This window comes from Thamnophis sirtalis, unplaced genomic scaffold (genome assembly GCF_051295495.1).
Source record: "Thamnophis sirtalis isolate CommonGarterSnake01/CBP01778 unplaced genomic scaffold, rThaSir2_p1.2 scaffold_5, whole genome shotgun sequence".
NCBI lineage: Eukaryota > Metazoa > Chordata > Lepidosauria > Squamata > Natricidae > Thamnophis > Thamnophis sirtalis.
Window position 1 is genome coordinate 3227212 of NW_028261385.1, and position 26338 is coordinate 3253549.

Consider the following 26338-nt stretch of genomic DNA (forward strand, 5'->3'; position numbering starts at 1 on the left):
ACTTCATCCACCTTTTCACTGTTAACCACATCTTTATACATATTTAATAATGCCCTTATTCAAATTCCATTTATCTAACTTACAAACTATGTTTCAACCTATATAATTCTAATAATAATATACATTACGTTGCTACCTTAATATATATCCAAACCTGATTCCCCCGCCCGCACTTGACGTGATCCTGATTCCTGTTAAGGAAGGTTGGGTTTATCCCTAGACGATCCTGGTTTTATCCTGGGTTTGAGATCCTCAACCACCCTGGGAAGGTTGGGGATTAAATTTGGCAAAAGGCCAAACACCCTGCTTGAACCAGTGTGACTTCAGTCTGTGTGTGCGTGTGTGTATGACGTTGCTGACAAGAAGGGGAGAAAAGGAAGGGAGAAAACCACACACTCTGTGCAAGGCTGTGCAGTGGGTGTGTCTGGGCATGGGTGTGCACTAGAGGCAGCCACAGGGCAGAGGAGGAAACGGGGCGGATCCAGGTTCTCCCCACCTGCTTATAAGCTGGGGAAGGTTTGGATTCTGAGCATCAGCCCTCCGAGAGAGCTTTGGCTAGCAAGTTCAGAGCCAGGCATCTTCCAGGCTTCTTCCACACCTGTATCGTGAGCTCCAGGCGCCATGGGGAGGCAGAAGGAAATGCTGACGGCCCTTGGACGGAGGCTGCAGATCAGGAATAAGTTGGTCCGGCAGGCCCTGGCAGAATGCCTGGGCACCCTCATCTTGGTGGTACGTAAATGGACGGGGACTGGGATGGGGAAGGAGGGAGGAGAAGGAGGAAGGGAAGCGAGAAGGAGAAAAAGGAGAGAGAAGGAGGAGAAGAGAAGAAGAGAAGCGAGAAGGAGAAAAAGGAGAGAGGAGGAGGAGGAAGAGAACAAGAAGGAGAAAAGAAGAGAAAAGGGGGAGGAGAAGGAGGAGAAAAAGGAGAAAAGGAGGAGGAGGAGGAGAAAAAGAAGAGAAAAGGAGGAAGGGGAAAAGGAGGGGAAAAGGAGAAAAGGAGGAGAAGGAAGAGAAGAAAAGGAAGAGAAAAGGAGGAGAAAAGGAGAGAAAAGGTGAGAAAAGGGGGAGGAGGAGGAGGAGAAAAAAGAGAAAAGGAGGAAGAGAAGAAAAAGAAGAGAAAAGGAGGAGAAGAAAAGGAGGGAAAAGTAGGAGGAGAAGGAGGAGAAATGATGATAGCAGTGGAGAATGAGGAGGAGGAGAAGAATGAAGAGGAGAGGGGGAGAAAGAGAAGAAAAAGGGAAAGAAAGAAAAACAAGAAGGCGAGGAAGAAAAGAGAAGGAGAAATGAGGATTTGCAGTGGAGGATGAAGAGGAGAAGGAGGAAGAGAGGAGGAGAAAGAAGAGAAGAATGGGAGGGAAAGGAGAAGGAGAAGAAGAAGGCGAGAAGAAGAAATGAGGGTGGTAGTGATGGAGGAGGAGGAGAATAAGAAGAGAAAGAGAAAAATGAGAGAGAAAGGAGGAGGAGAAGGAGAAGGAGGGGAGAAAGAGAAGGGGAGAAAGGAGGGCGATATTGAAGGAGAAGAAAAAGAGAAGAGAAAGAGGAGAAGAATGGGAGGGGAAAGAGAAGGAAGAAGGAGAAAGGCAGAGAAGAAGGAGAAGGAGGAGAAAGAGGGGAATGGGAAAGAGAGGAGGAAGAGGAAAGCTTTACCCTCTTTAGCACAATGAAATGCCCTGATGGCATATAGCACAAGCACCCTGGAATAATTCACCAAAGATCTACTTGCTCTGTTCACACGAGGCAAGAATCTTGGTTAATGTTAATCTTGGTTTGTTTTTACTCTGGCTGAATATCTATCCTAGTGACGTCCAACCTCTTTGGTTAACTTGGGGTGGAAATACTGTTCTAACCTAGGAAACGGGCTTGCTTAAGGACGAGTGTCAAGACTGTTGTGTGAATGGTTTTCTCAGTAGTTGTGCCCAGTACGGATTTGCTTCCAAGAAGAGAGGAAGAATAGAAAATCATTTCTAAAACTGAGTATTTTGGGGTTTCACAGAGCTCAGCTAAACCACTGTTGAAGAGTTCTGTCTAATTGGAAAGTTTGCACATTGGGGGTCAAAATCAAAAAGAAACCGAAGTTGAATTTCTGGAAAAGAGTCTTTCCAGCTTCTTCGAGAATTGCTTCGGGGTTTGCTCCGCATTAGCTAATATTTAGGCAAGGGGAATCTAACCTTGCCAACTTTAAGACAATTGGACTTCAGTTCTCAGAATTCCCCAGCCAGCTATGGTGTGGGGTTGAAGTCCACAGGTTTTGTGAGTTCAAGACAATAGCAATAGCAATAGCAGTTAGACTTATATACCGCTTCATAGGGCTTTCAGCCCTCTCTAAGCGGTTTACAGAGTCAGCATATTGCCCCCAACAACAATCCGGGTCCTCATTTCACCCACCTCGGAAGGATGGAAGGCTGCGTCAACCTTGAGCCGGTGAGATTTGAACAGCCGAATTGCAGAACTGCAGTCAGCTGAAGTAGCCTGCAGTGCTGCATTCGACCACTGCGCCACCTCGGCTCTTGCCATGACCCGTCTTAGCCATGACTTTCGCCATGTTGGGTGGGTGACTTTGGCCCAGACACACACACACATACACACACACACACTCACAACCCAACCTACCTCACAGGGTTGTTGGTGCTGACAATGCTCTTCGCAACTCAATGGTTCTCAACCTTGGCCACTTAAGATGTGTGGATTTGGGAATCGAGTTGAAGTTCCCTTTGGACGTCTGGGTGTTGAAGTCCACACATATTATAGTGGCAAAGCTTGAGAAAGGAAAGGAGGGAGGGAGGAAAGGGTGGAGAGACGGGAAGGAAAGAGAGAGAGAGAAAGGGAAGGGAGAGAAGAAGGGAAGGAAGAAGAAAGAGAGAGAAGGAGGGAAATGAATGGAAGGAAGGGGGAGAGAGCAAGAGAAAGGAGGAGAGAGAGTGAAAGGGAAGGGAAGGAAGAAGAGAGAGAGACAAACGAAAGGGAAAGGAGAGGAAAGAGAGGAAGAAAGGAGAGAAAGAAGAAGGGAAATGAAGGGAAGGAAGGGGAGAGAGAACAAGGGGAGGCAGGAGAGCAAGGGAAGGGAGGAGAGAGAGTGAAAGGGAAGAGAAGAAGAAGAAGAGAGAGAGAAAGGGAAGGGAAAGGAGAGGAAAGAAAGAGAGGAAGGGAAGGAGAGAAAGAGAAGACGGGAAATGAAGGGAAGGAATAAGAGAAGGTTTGGAAGGGAGGAGAGAAAGCGAAAGGGAAGGAAGAAGAGAGAGAAAGGAAAGAGAAAGGAGAAGAAAGAGAGGAAGGGAAGGAGAAAGAGAGAGAAAAGAAGGGAAATGAAGAGAAGGAAGGGGAGAGAGAACAAGGGGAGGCAGGAGAGCAAGGGAAGGGAGGAGAGAGAGTGAAAGGGAAGAGAAGAAGAAGAGAGAGAGAAAGGAAAGGGAAAGGAGAGGAAAGAAAGAGAGGAAGGGAAGGAAGGAGAAAAAGAGAAGACGGGAAATGAAGGGAAGGAATAAGAGAGAAGGTTTGGAAGGGAGGAGAGAAAGCGAAAGGGAAGGAAGAAGAGAGAGAAAGGAAAGAGAAAGGAGAAGAAAGAGAGAGGAAGGGAAGGAAGGAGAAAGAGAGAAGGGAAATGAAGAGAAGGAAGAAGAGAGCAAGGGAAGGAAGGGAAGAGAGGGAGCAAAAGGGAAGGGACAGGAAAGAGAGAGAGAGAGGGGAAGGAAGGAAGGAAAGAAAGAAAGAGGAAGGAAGAGAGAGGAAGAGAAGAAAGGAGAGAGAAAGGAAGGGAAGGGAAGAAAGAGGAATCCGGCTAACTTAGCAAGCTAATTCCCATGAATAAACCGGGGTTCCTTTGGTTGAAGTTTCGGTTGAGAGCAATCACCTTGGTGCCACCATGCCATGCGTTCCCCAAACATTTGTCTTCGGTTGGCAAACCTGTGCCACGTATTTCACCACCTCAGCCCTATTTCTCTTACTCTGGATTGTAACTGAACCGTTGCTTAGGGGCAATTAGGGCGAGCCTCCCGATTGGGACGCAGATTGGTTCACTTTGGATGCGGTGGCTCAGTGGCTAAGAGGCTGAGCTTCGTCGATCAAAAAGGTCGGCAGTTCGGCGGTTCGAATCCCTAGCACCCGCATAACGGAGGGCGCTCCCGTGACTTGTCCCAGCTTCTGCCAACCTAGCAGTTCGAAAGCAGGTTAAAAAAATGCAAGTAGTAGAAAAACAGGAGAACCACCTTTGGTGGGAAGAGAGCAGCGTTCTCTGGGATCTGGGAACCTCTGAGTATTTTTAATCCCTCCCTGGGCCGTGAGTTGGGTGGCGAAGGAAGGCTGAGTCTTTTTTTCCCTACTTTAAGTAAACTTTCCTAAGAACCTCGGAGGGAGGCGCAGCAATATTTACACACACCCACAACAATCGGAGTGGCTTTTCCCCAGGGTTTGGGATCCCAGCTCCCTAACTCCATTGGAAGAAGGAGGTGGGGAGGTCTCCCCCCTCCTCGATTCAAGGCACTGCAAAAATGTTTGCAAAAAAAGCTGAAAACAGCTGCAGCAAGGAAATAGCAGGGCGTTGTTGCGATCGGGGCAAACCATGCCCGTGTGCACCGATATGCCCACGCCGTTCATGCATTGCTTCTTTCATCTACCCACTAGTCCCTTGCGCAGAGCCATTCCTGCAAATTAATGGAGCTGAAGCCCGTTATCATTCTCGATTCTATTGGGAGCCGCCCAGAGTCTGCGATAAGATGGGCGGCTGTGTAAATCTTGTAAATAAATCTACGGGAAGATTTGTAGGTGTGGGACCCTTGGTCGTCTCTCTCTCTCTCTCTCTCTCTCTCTCTCTCTCTCTCTCTCTCTCTCTCTCTCTCTCTCTCTCTCTCTCTCTCTCTCTCTCCCTCCCTCCCTCCCTCCCTCCCTCCCTCCCTCCCTCTCTCTCTCTCTCTCTCTCTCAGCTGGGGGGTTGGCTTGCAGATGTTTCGTGACCCAACAGGGGGACATCATCAGGGCTAGAAAGGAGTGGGGTTTGCGGAGAAGGGGAGGAGGAGGAAGAGGAGGAGGAGGAGGAGGAGGAGGAGGCAAACTGTGGGGTCCTTGAAGCTTTCCAAGTTGGTTTTCTTGCAGACATTTCATAACCCAAGTTGGTAACATCGTCAATGCTAGAAGGGAGTGGGGTTTGCAGAGAAGGGGAGGATGAGGATGATGAGGAGCAGGAGGAGGAGTGGTGGTGGTGGTTGAGGAGGAAGAGGAGAACTGTGGGGTCCTTGGTGCTCTCTGAGCTTGGTGGTTTTCTCACCAATGTTTCATGACCCAACTAGGTAACATCATCAGTGCTAGAAGGGAGAGGGGGAAGAGGAGGAGGGGGAGAAAGAGGAGGCAGGGGAGGAAGAGGGGGAGGAGGAGAGGGAGGAGAGGACTGGGGGGGGGGTCCTGGATGCTCTCTGAGCTTGGTGGTTTTCTTGCAGACGTTTCATAACCCAACTAGGGAACATCATCAATGCTAGAAGGGAGAGGGGGAAGAGGAGGAGGGGGAGGAAGAGGAGGAGGGGGGAAAGAGAGGACTGGGGGGTCCTGGGTGCTCTCTGAGCTTGGTGGTTTTCTCACCAATGTTTCATGACCCAACTAGGTAACATCATCAGTGCTAGAAGGGAGTGGGGTTTGCAGAGCTTGGTTCTTTTCTTGCAGATGTTTCATTACCCAACTAGGCAACTTCATCAATGCTGGAAGAGCTGGGTGTGTTGCTCTCTGTTTATACACTAGTGGCTTCCCTCATCAGTGTTGGTGTGAATGTTCTTGGTAATTCCTTGATTTGGCTGTTCTTTACTGAGATGGTAAGCAACCAAGAACAGAGAGCAAAGGGACCTTGGAGGTCTTCTAGTCCAACCCCCTGCTCAAGCAGGAGACCCTCTACCATCGCAGACAAATGGCTGTCCAACCTCTTCTTAAAAACCTCCAGTGAGGGGAGCACCCACAACTTCTGGTGGCAAGCTGTTCCACGGATTAATTGTTCTCACTCTCAGGAAATTTCTCCTTTGTTCCAGGTTCGCTTCTCCCCTGGATTACTTTCCATCCATTGTTTCTCATCTTGCCTTTCGGGGCTTTGGAAAATAGTTTGACTCCTTCAGTCTTTGTAGCAGCCCTTCAAATATTGTATAATTATTATATAACAACTATTCGTAAATAAGCATTACTATTATTGTATAATAAACGTAGTTGCATGGCACAATATAGTATAATTGGCTCATGAAACGTTTGCAAGAAAATAATTGCAGACAGAGAGCTCTAAGCCAGTGTTTCTCAACCTTGGCAACTTGAAGATGTCCGGACTTCAACTCCCAGAATTCCCCAGCCAGCATTCGCTGGCTGGGGAATTCTGGGAGTTGAAGTCCGGACATCTTCAAGTTGCCAAGGTTGAGAAACACTGCTCTAAGCACGCCCCAAATAAAGTCATAAATAAATTTGAATCCCACTTAACCCTAAGACCTGAAATGAGAATTTTCAGCATAAAATCTGGTCCCAGAGTAGATAATGCCTATTATTTTCCAGACAGCTGCTCTCCTATTAGTAAAACCAATAGCACGTACGTGCCTGATCACTTCCTTTCTCTACGTGTGAGTTTCTACAAAGCTAAAAGTGTGCGTTGAACTGGGTGAAGCATTGATTAAAAAAACCAGCTCCATCAAATTGCCACATTTTCTGATGATTTCGAACCATTTCAAGCAATGAAATGGGGAAATAAAGTTCTAAAGAAAGAAAGAAAGAAAGAAAGAAAGAAAGAAAAAAAGAAAGAAAGAAAGAAAGAATGAAAGAAAGAAAGAAAGAAAGAAAGAAAAAGAAAGAAAGAGAAAGTTCAAAAACTGAAGTGTAAATTTTGGAGGGTTGGGGAAAGAAAGACAACACTTTAGAAGATAGGCTAAAGATACAGAAGGATCTTGACAAACTTGAACATTGGGCCCTATCTAATAAAATGAAATTCAGTGGTGAAAAGAGTAAGGTTTTACATTTAGGCAAGAAAAACAAAATGCACAGGTACAGTATAGGTGGTACCTTGCTCAACAGTAGTAACTGTGAGAGGGATCTTGGAGTCCTAGTGGACAACCATTGAAATAGGAACCAGCCGTGTGCAGCAGCTGCCAAAAAAGCCAACACAGTTCTAGGCTGCATCAACAGAGGGAGAGAATCAAGATCACCTGAAGGGTTAATACCACTTTATAAGGCCTTAGTAAGGCCACACTTGGAATACGGCATCCAGTTTTGGTCACCACGATGTAAAAATGATGTGGAGACTCTAGAAAGAGTGCAGAGAAGAGCAACAAAGAGGATTAGGGGACTGGAGGCGAAAACATACAAAGAACGGTTGCAGGAACTGGATATGTCTAGTTTAATAGAAAGAAGGACTAGGGGGAGACACGATAGCAGTCTTTCAATATCTCAGGGGATGTCACAAAGAAGAGGCAGTCAAACTATTCTCCAAGGCACCTGAGGGCAGAACAAGAAGCAATGGGTGGAAACTAATCCAGGAGAGAAGCAACTTAGAACTGAGGAGGAATTTCCTGACAGAACAATTAATCAGTGGAACAGAAGTTGCCTCCAGAAGTTGTGAATGCCCCAACACTGGAAGTCTTTAAGAAGAGGTTGGATAGCCATTTGTCTGGAACAGTATAGGGTTTCCTGCCTAGGCAGGGGGTTGGACTAGAAGACCTCCAAGGTCCCTTCCAACACTGCTATTGTATTGTATTGTATTAAGAAAGAAAGAAAGAAAGAAAGAAAGAAAGAAAATTCAAAAACTGAAGTGTAAATTTTAGAGGTCAGGGAAAGACAGTTTGAAAGTTTGAAAGAAAGAAAAAGAAAGGAAAAGAAAGGAAAAGAAAGGAAAAGAAAGAAAAAGAAAGAAAAAGAAAGGAAAAGAAAGGAAAAGAAAGGAAAAGAAAGGAAAAGAAAGGAAAAGAAAGGAAAAGAAAGGAAAAGAAAGGAAAAGAAAGAAACTTCAAAAACTGAAGTGTACATTTTAGAGGGTTGTGGGGTTTTTGGGTGTGTGTGCGCACGTGTGTGGGTTGTTTGCCGGAGACACAGCTCTGGAAGATTGAGGCACTCTGCACATGGGCTGGAAGAATTCTCACCCAGCTCTGAGGAGCCTATTGTGTGGAATTCCTTGGAGCCCTTTTGATACATGGCCCTGACATAATTCAAAAGTTGATTGGATGCATACCGTAGATATCTTGAGTTTTCACCCTGGATAATTAACTGGCAATCTGACAAAGAAAGAAATATTTGGCCAGCAATGGGGATAATAAAATTATCTCATATCTTCCCCCAAGGCCAAATTCCGAGAAGGTAATAGAGTTGTTCCATGGCTTAGAGCAACACAACAAGTAATTTCTTAGGTCTCTGCAAGACAGCAGCTTCACGCCATGTTCTCTTGCTCAGAGCCTTCAGCAAACTTCTCTTGGCTTCTGGGTTTGCCCTAAATGTTATTTGAATCCCTTTTGGTTTTGAGTTAAGTCAGTTTGGTGGTCTTTACGGGCCTCTGTAGATCTTTGAGGTTAAAATGTCTCTTAGGAGACCGGAGGGCAAAACATACAAAGAACGGTTGCAGGAATTGGGAACGTCTAGTTTAACAATGAGGATAGCATAGAATGGAATAGAATAGAATAGGAAATATGGACTGGACTGGACAGGACTGGACTGGACTGGAGTAGAGTAGAGTAGAGTAGAGTAGAAGAGAAGAGAAGAGAAAATATGGAATGGAGTAGAGTAGAGTAGAAGAGAAGAGAATAGAAAATATGGAATGGAGTAGAGTAGAGTAGAATAGAATAGAAAATATGGAATGGAATGGAGTAGCATAGAGTAGAGTAGAATAGAGTAGAGTAGAGTAGAAGAGAAGAGAAAATATGGAATGGAATAGAGTAGAGTAGAGTAGAAGAGAAGAGAAGAGAAAATATGGAATGGAATTAAGTAGAGTAGAGTAGAGTAGAGATAGAATAGAATAGAATAGAAAATATGGAATGGAGTAGAGTAGAGTAGAAGAGAAGAGAAGAGAAAATATGGAATGGAATGGAATTAAGTAGAGTAGAGTAGAGTAGAGATAGAATAGAATAGAATAGAATAGAACCAAACCATTAATCAGTGGAACAACTTGCCTCCAGAAGTTGTGGCTGCTCCAACACTGGAGGTTTTCAAGAAGAGATTGGACAACCATTTGTCTGGAAAAGTATAAGGGTTTCCTGCTTGAGCAACGGGGTTGGAATAGAAGACCTCCAAGGTCCCCTCCAACTCTCTTATTCTCTAATCCCAAATCAATTGATCAGTGGAACGATTTGCCTCCAGCAGTTGTGGCTGCTCCAACGCTGGAGGTTTTCAAGAAGAGATTGGACACCCATTTGTCCGGAATGGAGACATCTTTGGATAGTGCTGGCTCTTCGGCTTTGAAACGGAGATGAGCACCGTCCCCTAGAGTCAGGAACAACTAGCACATATGCGCGAGGGGAACCTTTGCCTTTAATTCGCACCATTGTTTTTGCAAAATCAGATTATGCTTATTTGACATAAATCAAGCTTCGGTTTGTTTTCCCCCCCCCCGGAGCCTATATGGCTGGCGTTGTGTTGGAAAACACAACACTACCAAACCCTTAGAGAACGCCTGCTTTCTTGCCCAACCCTGGCACAATTATCCTGTCTCTAGAAAGATTTCCCCGGTGCCAAGTTTAATTAACCAAGCTGCGCAGGGGAAGATCCCTATCGCGTCCCCAGCAGAAGAAAAGAATCGCTTGGAAGCTTGGAGGGGAAAAAGCAAAAGTAAAAAAATAATAATTTTGGGGCGCGCCTGATGCTAGACTTAAAAGGGACCCCTCCCTGCTACGCCTCTTGGAACAGGGGCGCTGAAATCTATTAACGGCTTTAATGAATTTGGGAGAGCTGGAATATGGGAAGATTAATTTTGGGAGGAACCCAACCGGGCATCCTCAGCATTTTACGATCCCGTCCCCAAGGCAAGGAACACAAGGAGGATTCTGCAGGTGTTTTTGTCTGCGTTCCCCACTGCAACCCCCCCAGGCAAGGTGGAGTTGCTGTTGGAAAGGGAGATGGGAAAAAAAAAAGATGATTTAACGCCAGTGTTGCAAGAAAGACCTCCTGGGGTTCGTGCGGGTACATGCTCTTCCCTTGCCTCTTATTAGTCTCAGTTTTGGGGAAGGGCGGTGTCACCAGGATGAGTTCGGGTTCCCATTGGTCTCCGAGCACCATTCAAGGTGCTGGTTATCACCTTTTTTTCTTTCTTTTTATAAATGTGTTTTTATTTTTTTCCATTTTCATTTTGTACAGTCACATATATACTGTGCAGAACCGGGGCCATATAACATTAAACAATAAGCACAGCCATTCCTCTTGTCAACAATACCCCCCAAAATAGAAACCCAATGTACCTCTTCGACCCTCCAGACACCTCTTTCTTTCGCCCCCCTCCAACTTTCCATCTTCCCTCCAACATTCCCCTCTACCCTACTTCCCCTCCCCCTCTATCACTCCTCTCTCCCAGTACACTCCCTCCCTTCCTTCTCACCCTCCCTCCCATCCTCTCTCCCACCCTCTCTACCCCTCTTTCTTCTATCCCTCTACTCCTCCCTTCGGTGTATTTCTACTATCTGTTAATATATTCAGCTTGTCCTATTTTTACACTGGAATTAAAGAGCAACAGTATACAAGTGCAATCGCGTTACTTTAAAATCTAACACATACTATATATCCCTCCCTCCCCCCTAACACCCCACCTCCCTTCCCCCCCCCCGACTTCCCAGAGCCCGTACACGGTATAGGTTCTGGTTATCACCTTTAAAGCCCTACATGGCCTAGGACCCGGATACCTGCGAGACCGTCTTCTGCCACATACCTCCCTTAGACCAATAAGATTGCACAGGATGGGCCTTCTCCAGGTGCCTTCAGCGGGACAATGCTGGCTGGCGGCGCCTAGGAGTAGGGCCTTCTCTGTTGCCGCTCCGGCCCTATGGAATGAGCTGCCCCCAGAGATCTGGGCCCTACCCACTCTCATGGCCTTTCGCAAAGCCATTAAAACCTGGTTTTTCCAGCAGGCCTTGGGCTGTTGACCTCTTGATTGAGGTCCGGCCCCTCTCTGATTGGGTGTATGTTGTGCTTTTTCTTAACTTTGTGGCGTCTCATCGTTTTAATTCTTTTTAAAATAATTTTCATTTCTGTAAGCCGCCCGGAGTCCTTCGGGATTGGGCGGCCTAGAAATTCAATAAATGAAATGAAATGAGTTCAACCTGGATCAGGATGAGGGTGGGACCCAAGATTGGCTTTGTTCCTGGGCTTAGCAAACTCTGGTTTTGATTTTTGCTTGGTTTTGGAGCCTGCTGAATGACAGCAGTGAGACTTGACGGGTGGAGAGCATGCTGGAGAATCCAGATTGAGGTGGGCTACAGCAGGGCTGTCCAACCTGGGGAACTTTAAGAGCTGTGGACTTCCAAACCCCACAGGTCGAAATCTGGAGTTTGAAATCCACAAGTCTTAAAAGTTGCCCAGGTTGGACACCCCTGGGCTAAAGCCTTGGAGGCATCTGCTGGAATCTTGACTTTGAGTCTCCTTTTTCTAGAACTGTTTTACGTACATTATACCATTATGGAAGGGTGGGTCCCTTGAGGTGGAAAGTTAGAAGGTTAATCTAGATGTCTTCATGAAATGAAGGACCGAGGGAAATTTCCTGACAGTTAGAACAATTAATCAGTGGGACAGAAGTTGCCTCCAGAAGTTGTGAATGCCCCAACACTGGAAGTCTTTAAGATGTTGTTGGATTGGACAGCCATTTGTCTGAAACGGTATAGGGTTTCCTGCTTAGGAAGGGGGTTGGACTAGAACAGTGTTTTTCAACCTTTTTTGTGCAAAGGCACACTTTTTTTCATGAAAAAAATCACGAGGCACACCACCATTAGAAAATGTTAAAAAAATTTAACTCTGTGCCTATATTGACTATATATAAAGTGTTTTTCCCACGGCACACTTTACACTATGTCACGGCACACTAGTGTGCCGCGGCACAGTGGTTGAAAAACACTGGACTAGAAGACCTCCAAGGTTCCTTCCAACTCTGCTATTGTATTCTATTGTATTAACTTTGGGAAACCTGCAACTAGAACTACAAAATTAGCTCACCTTAAGAAACTCCAGATGTTTGAGTTGATGAGAGCTTCCGTGGTAGATCTTAAGATGTTTGAGTTGATCAGGACTTCCGTGGTAGATCTTCAAAGATTCCAAGGCCATGGACCGCTTAATGAAGTTCAGAGGTAAAACAGTTTGGAATAAGAGTGTTTGAAGGACATGGTGAAACCATCAAGGTGTTTGGAGAATTCTGGGAGTTGAAGTCCACACACCTTAAAGTTGTTGAAGTTGAGAACCACAAGCTTAGATAATGAGATGGTTGTATCCAATGCAGCGACTTTGCCAGTCTTCAAACAGGGCAGCTCTATGTGAAAAGTGACATGTGTGTTGTTTGCAATTATAATGTCCCATAGCACGGGAAATCTTGGAGATGTTGAACCAGTGTGGTACACTACAAAATTGTGTTAATACCATTTTGTAATGTCTTGGTAAGGCCACACTTGGAATACAGCATCCAGATTTGGTCACCACGTTGTAAAAAAGATGTGGAGACTCTAGAAAGAGTGCAGAGAAGAGCAACAAAGAGGATTAGGAGACTGGAGGCTAAAACATATGAAGAACGGTTGCAGGAACTGGGTAGGTCTAGTTTAATGAAAAGAAGGACCAGGGGAGACTCTAGAAAGAGTGCAGAGAAGAGCAACAAAGAGGATTAGGAGACTGGAGGCTAAAACATATGAAGAACGGTTGCAGGAATTGAGTATGTCTAGTTTAATGAGCACGATTTTCACTACCAGTTCGGGCAAACCGGTACAAACCGGCTGAATTACCACCTCTGTTTATGTTGCCCAAAGATTTCCAGGGGAGGATGGCGCAGAAAAAGAGAACAGACTCCCGGGCCCTTGCGCGAAACCTACTACCAGTAACTTTGGTGGAAATACAGGACTTTGGGGCATTGATGTGCATTTTGCAAAGCGGGAAATCAAGAGGGAAGCAGTGAATTAATTAGGATAGGGAGAAATGAATTATGGGGCCAAGAACCTTAGTAAGATCACACCTGGCATCCAGCCTTGGTCATCACATTATAAAAAAGATGTTGAGACTTTGGGAAAAAAGGATGATTAGGAGACTGGAGGCTGAGATATATGAAGAACAGTTGCAGGAATTGGGTATGGCTAGTCTAATGAAGAGAAGGACATGGCAGTCTTCCAATATTTGAGGGGCTACCACAAAGAAGAGGGGGTCAACGTATTCTCCAAATAAGAAACAATGGATGGAAACTAATCAAGGAGACAAGCGACCTAGGACTAAGGAGGAATTTCCTGACAGCGAGGACAATTAACCCGTGGAATTGCTTGCCACCAGAAGTTGTGGGTGCTCCTCCAACACTGGAGGTTTTTAATAGCAATAGCAATAGCAGTTAGACTTATATACCGCTTCATAGGGCTTTCAGCCCTCTCTAAGCGGTTTACAGAGTCAGCATATCGCCCCCCACAGTCTGGGTCCTCATTTCACCCACCTGGGAAGGATGGAAGGCTGAGTCAACCTTGAGCCGGTGAGATTAGAACCGCTGAACTGCAGATAACAGTCAGCTAAAGTGGCCTGCAGTACTGCACCCTAACCACTGCGCCACCTCGGCTCTTTAAGATGAGATGGGAGAGCTGTTTGTCTGAAATGGCGTAGGGTTTCCTGTCTGAGCAGAGGGGTTGGACTAGAAGACCTCCAAGGTCCCTTTCCTACTCTTTGTTACTCAGTTCCGTTCCGTTTCAGTCTCAGCCTTCAAATTTGGACTCGACGTTGATTTATTGTCCCATTTTGCAAGCCATTCTTCTCCAGCCTTTCTCACCTTACAACCATTGTGTTCGACAACCTCAAAACACGAAAGAAGTTTTGAATAACTCAACTCCTTGGGCAATTTCCCGTCGAGCCCCGTTGTAATCGTGTTGCGCCGAAGCCAAGCTTACGGAAGGCTGCCTACGAGAAATCTTACCCTATCCACGCCCCTCTTGAAAGAGGATAGGATTGTCTGACATCAACACGGCAAAGAATATGATTCAAAGTCCATTTTATTTTTGTTTAAAGCTCAAGGACAAACAGCTATTTTTTTTAATTCTCTGCTAGAGTGAAATTTAATCAGCTTGCCAGAGGAAGGAGGAAGAAAGTAAACAAGGCTTGATTGCACAAGAACCGGAGCTAAAATGGAAACCTTTTTTATTTTTTATTTTCCTGGTTTCTGTGTTACTTAGAAACTCTCCAGGAGAAAAAAAAACAACTATGCGGGTTGTCCTTGATTTACGACCACAATGGACCCCGATAGTTCTGTTGCTAAGCGAGAGGTTGGTTCAGTGAATTTGGACCCCATTGTATATGACCTTTCTTGACCCCGTTGTTAGGGGAATCACTGCAGGTGTTCAATTCGTAAGACGGTCGTTAAGTGAATCCGGGCTTACGCATTGGCTTGTCTTGTCAGAAGGTCGTCGAAGGGGGACCCCCGGAGCAACCGTCGTAAATATGGGTCAGTTGCCAAATGTCAGAAATGTTGATCGTGTGATCATGAGGATGCTGGAGATGTTGTAACTGTGAAAAACGGTCATACGTCCGTTTTTTCAGTGCCGTTGAATCTTTGAACGTTCACTAAACGAACTGTTATAAGTCGAGGACTCTCTGCGTACGTACTACTGCTTGCTTTAAAATAAATACCAGATATTTGCATTCCTTGATATTTAATTCATCAAGGAATTATACAATACGATCTGGCAACAAAAATCCAACTGTTGTTACATCGTTTTTTCAGCTTCAGGTAGTCCTCCACTTATGACCATAATGGAGTCTGCTTATTTCAGTTGTAAATCATGAGGCAGGTCACCCACGAGACTGACCTGAATTTGTGACCTTTTAAAACACTGGTCGCTAAGTGAACCACCACGGTCGTTAAGCAAATCAGCAGTCGTTAAACGAACCCACCGTTTGCCGTGGGAAGTTTTTGCCAGTTTTCCAGCAAAGAAGTTGCGGATTGCGGTCACGTGACAACAGGCAACGTGCAGACAGTTGTAATTCAGTGGAAATTCAGTCATATGACCATGGGTGGTGGTGGTGGTGGTGGCAGCCGTCGTAACTTCAGAACCGCATCGTGAGTACCATTTGAAGGCTCTGTTGTAAGTTTCAATGGTCGCATAAGGGATTGGTCGTAAGTCACGGACTGGAATGTAGGTGGCACATTTCACAATAAGAAGTCGAAATTTCGAACCCACTACTTGCAAAAAAAATTATATTCTTATTTTGGCGAGTTAGAATTGACTAGAGCCGGAAGGGACCTCGGAGGTCTTCTAGTCCAGCCCCCTTGCTCAAGTTATGATAGAGAGACGAATAAGGGAATTAACGGGATCCAGGATCCAGCTGGAAAATATAATATTCAGTGGGTTGGAGGAGATCTTTCTGTAAAGGAGAGGATGGATCTAAAGGAGATCTGTTCCATCTGAAAGTTGCTAAGTGGGTTCTTGACTTCGCCTCCCATGGATTGCAAAAACAATCCTTTTCCGATGCTTCCAACCTCAACTTCACCGAGATCCTTTCTTCTTCTTCTCGCCAGATGTTCGGCTGTGGTTCGGTGGCCCAGCTGGTGCTCAGCAGAGGCTCCCACGCCCGTTTCTTGACGGTCAACTTGGCCTTCGGCTTCGCCGTGACGCTTGGAATTCTGATCGCGGGACAAATCTCAGGTATGGCGGCTTGATTGGCCTCAAAGACAGAGATGGCCACGCATTTGATGTACTCTAAACTGGCAGCTCACATCTGCAGCAATGCGATGAAGGCTTTTCCTTTTTTTCCCCTTCCCTTCATCCATTTACATCCTTTCCTTTCCTTCCCTTGCCAACCATACGTCTCTTCTCTTCTCTTCTCCTCCTTCCCTTCCCTTGACTATCATCTCTTCTCATCTCTTCTCTTTTCCTTTCCTCTCCTTTCCTCCTTCCTCCTTTCCTTCCCTTCCCTTGCCAACCATACGTCTCTTCTCTTCTCTTCTCTTCTCTTCTCTTCTCTTCTCTTCTCTTCTCTTCTCTTCTCTTCTCCTCCTTCCTCCTTCCCTTCCCTTGACTATCATCTCTTCTCTTCTCATCTCTTCTCTTCTCCTTTCCTCTCCTTTCCTCCTTCCTCCTTTTCTTCCCTTGCCTACCTTCTATTCTCTTCTGTTCTCTTCTCTTCTCCTCCTTCCTCCTTCCCTTGTCGACCATCTCTTCTCTTCACTTCTCATCTCTTCTCTTCTTCTCCTTTCCTCTCCTCTCCTCCTTCCTCCTTTTCTTCCCTTGCCTACCTTCCCTTCCCTTCCCTTCTCTTCTCTTCTCTTCTCTTCTCTTCTCCTCCTTCCTCCTTCCCTTCCCTTGGCTATCATCTCTTCTCTTCTCATCTCTTCTCTTCTCCTTTCCTCTCCTCCTTCCTCCTTTTCTTCCCTTGCCTACCTTCTCTTCTCTTCTGTTCTCTTCTCTTCTCCTCCTTCCCCTGTCTACCATCTCTTCTCTTCACTTCTCATCTCTTCTCTTCGTCTCCTTTCCTCTCCTTTCCTCCTTCCTCCTTTTCTTCCCTTGCCTACCTTCTCTTCTCTTCTCCTCCTTCCTCCTTCCCTTCCCTTGACTATCATCTCTTCTCTTCTCATCTCTTCTCTTCTCCTCTCCTCCTTCCTCCTTTCCTTCCTTTGCCTACTTTCTTTTCTTTTCTCTTCTATTCTCTTCTGTTCTCTTCTCTTCTCCTCCTTCCTCCTTCCCTTCCCTTGACTATCATCTCTTCTCTTCTCATCTCTTCTCCTTTCCTCTCCTCCTTCCTCCTTTCCTTCCCTTGCCTACCTTCTTTTCTTTTCTCTCCTCCTCCTTCCCCCTTCCCTTGTCTACCATCTCTTCTCTTCACTTCTCATCTCTTTTCTTCTCTTCTTCTCCTTTCCTCTCCTTTCCTCCTTCCTCCTTTTCTTCCCTTGCCTACCTTCTCTTCTCTTCTCATCTCTTCTCTTCTCTTCTTCTCCTTTCCTCTCCTCCTTCCTCCTTCCCTTCCCTTGCCTACTTTCTCTTCTCTTCTCTTCTCTTCTCTTCTCTTCTCTTCTCTTCTCTTCTCTTCTCTTCTCTTCTCTTCTCTTCTCTTCTCCTCTCCTCCTTCCTCCTTCCCTTCCCTTGCCTACCTTCTCTCCTCTCCTCTCTTCTCCTCTCCTCTCCTCTCCCTTTCCTTTCCTTGTTTCTTGTTTCCTTTTCTTCCCCTCCCTGTTTAAAATGCAACGATAAAGATGTATTAATTACTCGTCCACGCCTGACGCTTTTGATCCCCATTCTTGGTCTGGTTCGCAGGGGGGAAGGTTCAGCCAAACTTCTCCTTTTAGCAGTCAGTGAAAGTGCAGTGTTTGCAAAGCCCCTCCCCTGCCCCCCCCCAAAGCCTCCAGACAATGGGCTCATTCACAAATCCGGTTCAGGGTGTTGGGAAAATAAAGTTCCTGGCTGCCTGTTTTGCTTGGAGGGCTGGATTGGGCCACGTCTCGGCATTCACGGCAAACCAGCCTGAACACCAAAACACACGTGCCAGGGTTATGCCAAGGCCCATGCTTACACCCTTGTGTCCCAGAGTCTGACGTGAGTTCAGTAGTCCTCAAATTACGACCTTAACGGAATCTCTGCCCATTACGGTCGTACGTCGCGACAGTTGCAAAGCGACTCAACACGTGATCGACTCGATTCTACGACCTTTAGTGGCAACGGCCATTAAGCAAACACAGCTGTCAGAGAGTGAGTACTGTGCTTGTTCAGCGAACATGGTCGTTAAGCGAACTCCTTGCCCGCTACGGGTGCATTTTTACTGGACGTAAATCAGGGTTATGTGGCTGTGTGTGCTGCACGTGGTTTTACAGATAGTCCTTGACTTATGACGACAATGGTGCCCAACATTTCCATTGCTAAGCAGGGCAGTGCTTAAGTAAGTTTTGTCCAGTTTTATGGCCTTTCTTGCCACTGTTGTTAAGCGAATCATTGCAGTGGATAAGTTTAATAGCGTGGTTGCTAAGTGAATCTGGCTTCCCCCATTGACTTTGCTTGCCCGAAGGTTGCAAAAGGGGATCACGTGACCCTGGGACATTGCAACCGTCATAAATGTGAGTCAGTCGCCAAGCATCTCTGTTTCGATCCTAGGGATGCTGCAATGGTGTGAAAAACGGCCGTAAATCATTTTTTCTCTTATAATTTTGACCAGTCACTAAATGAACTGTTGCAAGTCGAGGACTATCTGCAAGAGCGGGCCAGTTCCTGAGTGCCTAAAATGCATTCACAGGACCCTGAGGAAGAGGGGTGGTGGTGTGGCAGCTGTCATAAGTATCTTGTGAGAGGGAGGGGATTTGTTGTAAATTTGACCGGTGGCTAAGGGACGGTCGTAACCTGAGGACTCTCTGAACACGGGTTTGCAACTTTTGCACGGTTATGTCATCATGCCAGCTTCGTCCTGCGTCCCCAAAGAATGCGCTGCACATAATTAACTCGGTGCAGAGCCGTGAAAAATTCCTTGGGGCCTCCTGGTGTAAATCTACTCACTCAAAAAAGGAGGGGGAGGTCTTAATGAGACACCTTAATGAACGCAAACCTAATTAAGAGATGGTGCAAACACAGGGAAGCCAACACCTCCGTATCTAATGACTCCACTTAAGCAGATTCCCATCGGGTTCCCTGAAGGAATCATAAATAAATGACAGTTACTAATTGCCCAGATTTTGATCTGGCGACCATGGGAATGCGGCAATGGTCGTAAGTGTGAAAGACGGTCATAAAGTCGCTTTTTAAAAGGCTGTTGTAACTTTCAACTGCCATTCAATAAATAGTTGGAGCTTGAAGCAATAGCAATAGCAGTTAGACTTATATACCACTTCATAGGGCTTCCAGCCCTCTCTAAGCGGTTTACAGAGTCAGCATATTGCCCCCAACAACAATCCGGGTCCTCATTTCACCCACCTCGGAAGGATGGAAGGCTGAGTCAACCCTGAGCCTAGTGGGATTTGAACAGCCGAACTGCAGTCAGCTGAAGTAGCCTGCAGTGCTGCATTTAAACACTGCGCCACCTCGGCTCTGCGTATATTTTACTTCTATTATTGTTATTATCTATTTCTATATTTTAAAAATCAACACAAATGCTTAATGAACAGTGCATTGTCTGAGTCGTTTTGCTTATACAAGCTAATATTAATAATACTAACGATAATAATAATAATATTGTTTACTTATATATAATAATAGTCTTTCCTCATTTACTTGTGCATAGTAACCATATTTTTTAAAAATAGTTTTTATTGAACATTTTCAAGTTCAAAAAACGCAAGTAAAAAAGGAAAAGAGAAAAAGAATAAAAAGCAAGAAAAAATTGCAAAAACAAATACAAATATAGAAACACGAACACCATAACAATATAATACACTTTTATAGCTTCCCGTATCATTCGGCTTTTGCAATTTACACTTTGATTGTTGCCTTATCATAGTTTTTAACAATTCTAATACTAATGCAATAATTATATTGTAATATGATAGTGTAATACATATAGCCAGATTTTACATATATGCATTTTTCTTCAAAATATAACTAATAGTTTTTAGAACTTTTATCTCTTGCTTTGGCTTCTATTCTCTAGCCACTTAGACAGTGCAGTCCAAAGAAACAATCTTTTATCTTCTAATTTCTAACTTCCAACTGGTAAAACGCATCCCATGTTGAGAAATAATATGTTTCTTCTTCCTTGTCCTTTATTCTTAGTGTCAAATCTATCTGCACAGTCTAATATCTCTTTGATTATTTTCTCATAAGTAGGAGTGTCTTCATTCTTTCAATATTGGGCAAATACAATTCTCGCCGCTGTCAGCGCACGTAATATTAAATATGTATCCCCTTTGCTATAGTTTTCCGGTATTATACCTAACCAAAAATATTTCTGGTTTTAGATCTAAAACCACGTATATTTTGACTTTTTGACCTATGTCTAACCAATGGGATATTTTTTTATATAGGTGGGCATTTGAACCCTGCCGTCACTTTTGCGATGTGCTGCATGGCCCGGGAACCTTGGATCAAACTTCCGGTGTACGCCCTGGCTCAAACCGTTGGAGCATTTCTCGGAGCCGGCATCGTGTTCGGCTTATATTTTGGTGAGTCAATTACTTCTTTCTTCCTTGGTTCATGGCCTTCTCCTTTGGCCTCCATCTTCACCAAGGTAGCCTCAATTTCCTCCCCTGCAAAGAAAGATCCATGGAGTTTCTTTGACCTTCAGGTCATGGTTGTTCCCAAAGATGCTTTTTTCAGGAGACAACGTGACTTTTCTTGCTTTTCTTTGAAGACTGATTGATTGATTGATTACATTTATATGCCGCCCTTTTCCCCAAGGGGACTCAGGGCGGCTCACAATTCAATCAGGGAAGACGTTTTGCTTCCCATCCAAGAAGCTTCTTCAGCTCTGACTGGATGGTGGGGAAGGGAAGGATTCATGTTACTTGCAGACAGCTGGTCATTTGCACCCTTTTAGAGGGTCCTTGAGGCCACTTGGAGGTTTATCTCTGTCCTCAGGGTCACCTGAGTGCTGCAAATGGTTCCTGTAGGAAGGATTTATATTCCTTGCAGGGAGCTGGTCATTTGCACCCTTTTAGAGGGTCCTTGAGGCCACTTGGAGGTTTATCTCTGTCCTCAGGGTCACCTGAGTGCTGCAAATGGTTCCTGTAGGAAGGATTTATATTCCTTGCAGGGAGCTGGTCATTTGCACCCTTTTAGAGGGTCCTTGAGGCCACTTGGAGGTTTATCTCTGTCCTCAGGGTCACCTGAGTGCTGCAAATGGTTCCTGTAGGAAGGATTTATATTCCTTGCAGGGAGCTGGTCATTTGCACCCTTTTAGAGGGTCCTTGAGGCCACTTGGAGGTTTATCTCTGTCCTCAGGGTCACCTGAGTGCTGCAAATGGTTCCTGTAGGAAGGATTTATATTCCTTGCAGGGAGCTGGTCATTTGCACCCTTTTAGAGGGTCCCTGAGGCCACTTGGAGGTTTATCTCTGTCCTCAGGGTCACCTGAGTGGTGCAAATGGTTCCTGTAGTCTGCAATTTTTCCTCTGGAAATCCATTCCTTCTCCCACACCATTCCAAGGGTCTCCATCCCAAATTGCATAGCTAAACATCTGTAGAGATTCTCAGCCATCCTGGCCATGGTTATCCCAAAGGTGCTTTTTCAGGAGGCAACTGGGCTTTTTGGTTATTTCTTTTGAAGATGTTTTGCTTCCCATCCAAGAAGCTTCTTCAGCTCTGACTGGATGGTGGGGAAGGGAAGGATTCATGTTACTTGCAGACAGCTGGTCATTTGCATCCCTTTAGAGGGTCCTTGAGGCCACTTGGAGGTTTACCTCTGTCCTCAGGGTCACCTGAGTGGTGCAAATGGTTCCCGTAGTCATTTCCAGAACAGATTTCCAGGAAAATTGCAGAGTAGAGAAACTATTGGCCCCACTCAGGTGACCCCGAGTGACTGATTTTGCTGGTCAGAAGGTCGCAAAAGTGGATTACGTGGCCCCGGGACACTGCAACCGTCATAAATACGAGTCAGTTGCCAAGCGTCCCAATTTTGATCATGGGACCACAAAGGATGCTGCGACGGTTGTTAAGCGTTTAGAGGTTTTTTAGAGGTTTTATTTGCATTTGTAGGCCGCCCTTTTCCCTGAGGGGACTCAGGGCGGCTCACAGAAAACCAGGGAAGGGGGAAGTACAACATTGAGACAACAACACATAATAAAATCATGAGCAACATGCATACAACATTCGGGCGGGGTAGGAATCCTTATCCCCAGGCCTGACGGGCGAGCCAGTTCTTCAAGGCTGTGCGGAAGGCTTGGACGGTGGAGAGGGTACGAATCTCTACGGGGAGCTCGTTCCAAAGGGTCGGGGCCACTGCTGAGAAGGCCCTCCTCCTTGTGGTTGCCAGCCGACACTGGCTGGCCGATGGAATGCGGAGGAGGCCTAATCTATGGGATCTTATAGGTCGTAGGGAGGTAATTGGCAGAAGGCGGTCTCTCAAGTATCCAGATCCACTGCCATGTAGGGCTTTATGGGTGATCAATAGCACCTTGAAGCGCATCCGGAGATCGACAGGTAGCCAGCGCAGCTCGCGGAGGATAGGTGTAATGCGGGTGAATCGAGGTGCACCCGCAATCACTCGCGCGGCTGCGTTCTGTATTAGCTGAAGTCGCCGGATGCTCCTCAAGGGCAGCCCCATGTAGAGCACGTTGCAGTATTCCAGCCTAGAGGTCACAAGGGCCCGAGTGACTGTTGTGAGGGCCTCCCGATTCAGGTAGGGTCGCAACTGGCGCACCAGGCGTACCTGGGCGAATGCCCCCTGGTCACAGCCGCTATATGATGGTCGAATGACAGCTGTGGATCCAGGAGGACTCCCAAGTTGCGGACCCTCTCTGAGGGGTGTAAAATTTGACCCCCCAGCCTGAGTGTTGGATTATTGGCCAAATCTTTGGGAGGAAAACACAACAGCCACTCGGTCTTTTCTGGGTTGAGCACAAGTTTGTTAATCCTCATCCAGTCCATGACGGCTTCAAGCCCCCGGTCCATCACGTCAACCGCTTCATTGATTTGGCACGGGGCGGACAGATACAATTGAGTATCGTCCGCATATTGATGGTATCTGATCCCGTGCCTACGGATGATCTCTCCCAGCGGTTTCATGTAGATGTTGAATAGTAGGGGGGATAAGACCGAACCCTGCGGCACCCCATATTTTAGGGGCCTTGGGGACGATCTCTGCCCTCCCACTAACACCGACTGCGACCTGTCCGAGAGGTAGGAGGAGAACCACCGTAACACGGTGCCTCCCACTCCCACCTCCCGCAGTCGTCGCAGAAGGATACCATGGTCGATGGTATCGAAAGCCGCTGAGAGGTCAAGGAGGACCAGGATGGAGGGATGTCCTTCATCTCTGGCTCTCCAAAGATCATCCATCAATGCGACCAAAGCGGTTTCTGTGCTGTAACCGGGTCTGAAGCCTGACTGGAAGGGGTCTAGATAGTCTGCTTCCTCCAAGGACCGTTGGAGCTGGGAGGCCACCACCTTCTCAACAACCTTCCCCAGAAAGGGGAGGTTGGAGACCGGGCGATAGTTGTTAAGGACAGCTGGATCCAAGGATGGTTTCTTCAGGAGGGGTCCAAGCGTGGAAAAAAAAAAACGGCCCTCAGTCACTTTTGTCAACACTGTCGTAACTTCGGTCACTAAATGAATTGTTGGAAGCCACGCGCCTCCCTTTTGCGACCTTCTGACGCGCAAACTCCACGAGGGGAAGCCGGATTTGCTTATAACAACCGTGTTGCTAAATTAACAACGGCAGCGGTTCGCTTCACAACGGTGCCAAGGAAAGTGGGCAGAGGTGCGGCGAAACTCAGCTAACAAGAGCCTCGCTTAACAACATACATTTGGGGGGTCATTTGTGGTCGTACATGGAGGACTACCTGCAGAAATAGAGCAGAACAAGCTTCTTAAATGGATAACGGCTGGAACGTGCTCAAGTGGGGCTTGAAAATGATAAGATAAAATTATGCTGATAGTGCAAAAGTGCTGACTATGGAAAAGAGCAGAAAGAAGAGGTAAATTTCACAGATTTTTGTGATCAGTCGATTATCACTTAATTAAAGCGTTACCTAATCCAACTGTTAGGAGGTTACAACGATGAGTAAGCTCTCGAGAAAGGGGCCCCACCCACAGAACTGTCTCCGTGGGCTTGTGAGATCATAATATGTCAGTTGACAAATCCTCACAGGGTGCTGGAGTTTAAGCAATGGGTGCCTTCGGCGTGACTCTAATCACGTCTCCATCTTTTGGCTTGGAATAGCAATAGCAATAGCAGTTAGACTTATATACCGCTTCATAGGGCTTTCAGCCCTCTCTAAGCGGTTTTGCAGAGTCGGCATATCGCCCCCAACAGTCTGGGTCCTCATTTCACCCACCTCGGTAGGATGGAAGGCTGAGTCAACCTTGAGCCGGTGAGATTAGAACCGCTGAACTGCAGATAACAGTCAGCTGAAATGGCCTGCAGTACTGCACCCTAACCACTGGCCCTGCCCCCATCTATTCTCTGCCGCCCGAGTTCCAGCTGATCAGGAGGGAATGGGGATCTTGCAGTATCCTTCCCCTGGAGTGGGGAGGGAATGGGGATTTTGCAGTATTTTTCCCCTGGAGTGGGGAGGGAATGGGGATTTTGCAGTATCCTTCCCCTGCCACGCCCACCAAGCCATGCCCGCAGAACCGGCAGTAATATTTTTTGAATCCCATGCTTTAAATGTACACCAATAGGCATACATTAAAATGAAATTTCGTTGCATACCTCGTTCAAAAGGTCATAAAGAGGGGTCTTTGAGGAAGCTTCTTTTGGGGTGATTGGTGAAGGATTTCTGGATGGTTCCCTTCAATTGTCTGTTTTGGTCCTTTTCATCTAGATGCAATCTGGGCATTCGGTGCAGACGAACTCTTTGTAACAGGCGCCAATGGCACAGCCGGCATCTTCGCCACGTATCCATCCGAACACTTGAATTCCGTCAACGGATTTTTTGACCAGGTAAGGCACAAATTCTCAACCTCAACAGGATCATATTCGACCTCAATGAAGCAAAGCCTAGTTTAACGGAATGGACGCAGTGGCTCACTGGCTAAGACGCTGAGCTTGTTGATCAGAAAGGTCGGCAGTTTGGCAGTTCGAATCCCTAGCGCGGCATAACGGAGGGAGCTCCCGTGACTTGTCCCAGCTTCTGCCAACCTAGCAGTTCGAAAGCACATAAAAAAATGCAAGTAGAAAAAATAGGAACCACCTTTGGTGGGAAGGGAGCAGCGCTCCCTGTGCCTTCGGCGTTGAGTCATGCCGGCCACATAACCATGGAGATGTCTTTGGACAGCGCTGGCTCTTCGGCTTTGAAACAGAGATGAGCACTGCCCCCTAGAGTCAGGAAGGACTAGCACATATGTGCGAGGGGAACCTTTATCCAGTTCAACAGAAAGAAGAATTAGGGGTGACACGATAGAGGTGTTCCAATATCTCAGGGGCTGCCACAGAGAAGATGGGGTCAACCTATTCTCCAAAGCTCTTGAAAGGCAGGAAAAGCAATGGATGGAAACTCATCAAGGAGATAACCAACATGGGCATGTTTGGAGGGTCTCTGGAAGCCCAGGGGCGGCCGTTTTCGCCCTCCCGGAGGCTCGAGAAAAGCCACTGGAGCCTGGGGAGGGTGAAACCCTCCCCATGGTGCAGGAAGCTGAGTAGCCACCCCCCCCATGGCCACGCCCACCCAGCAACGGGGCATAGAACCAGTTGCTAAAAATTTTCAATCCCACCCTTGGCTGCAGGCTAGATGGGGAAGTCAAAAGCAATGCACCCCCCTCCCCAAAAGGGAATGGCAAACTGCTTTTGTGTCATTTTATAGCAATAGCAATAGCAGTTAGATTTATATACCGCTTCATAGGGCTTTCAGCCCTCTCTAAGCGGTTTACAGAGTCTGCATATCGCCCCCAACAATCCAGGTCCTCATTTTACCCACCTCAGAAGGATGGAAGGCCTGAGTCAACCTTGAGCCGGTGAGATTTGAACCGCTGAACTGCAGATAGCAGTCAGCTGAAGTGGCCTGCAGTACAGCACTCTAACCACTGCGCCACCTCGGCTCTAAACATGAAAAGAGGGAGGAAGGAAAGAAAGAAGGAAGGAAAGAAACATGGAGGGAGGGAGGAAAAATATCAATGGAAGGAAGGAAACATGAAAGGAGAAAGGAAGGAAGGAAGGAAACATGGAGGGAGGGAGGGAAGAAGGAAGGAAGGAAGGAAGAAAAAATATGGATGGAAGGAAGGAAACATAGCAATAGCAATAGCAGTTAGACTAATATACCGCTTCATAGGGCTTTCAGCCCTCTCTAAGCAGTTTACAGAGTCAGCATATTGCCCCCAACAATCCGGGTCCTCATTTTACCCACCTCAGAAGGATGGAAGGCTGAGTCAACCTTGAGCCGGTGAGATTTGAAACGCTGAACTGCAGATAGCAGTCAGCTGAAGTAGCCCGCAGTGCTGCATTTAACCACTGCGCCACCTCGGCTCAAGATACTCACGGGAGTTGTGAAGACACTCTCACAATTCTTTCCTATTTCTTTGAGGAACATACGTTTCAATCTTCTTTCTCCTCAGTTCATTGGGACGGCGGCGTTGATCGTGTGTGTGCTGGCTATTGTGGATCCTCACAACAACCCCGTGCCAAGAGGTTTGGAGG

General features: G+C 46.4%; 1 protein-coding gene across 1 annotated transcript in view; it reads left to right on the top strand.

The window, feature by feature from the left end:
* Window positions 1–492: 492 nt before the first annotated feature.
* AQP3 (aquaporin 3 (Gill blood group)) overlaps window positions 493–26338 on the top strand; it is a gene marked incomplete in the record, with an annotated part of 28957 nt that continues 3111 nt past the window's right edge. Inside the window, 5 exon segments of the mRNA XM_087715250.1 lie at window positions 493–729; window positions 15656–15782; window positions 20075–20212; window positions 24531–24649; window positions 26257–26338. Coding sequence (XP_087571376.1) covers window positions 622–729; window positions 15656–15782; window positions 20075–20212; window positions 24531–24649; window positions 26257–26338 — 574 coding nt within the window.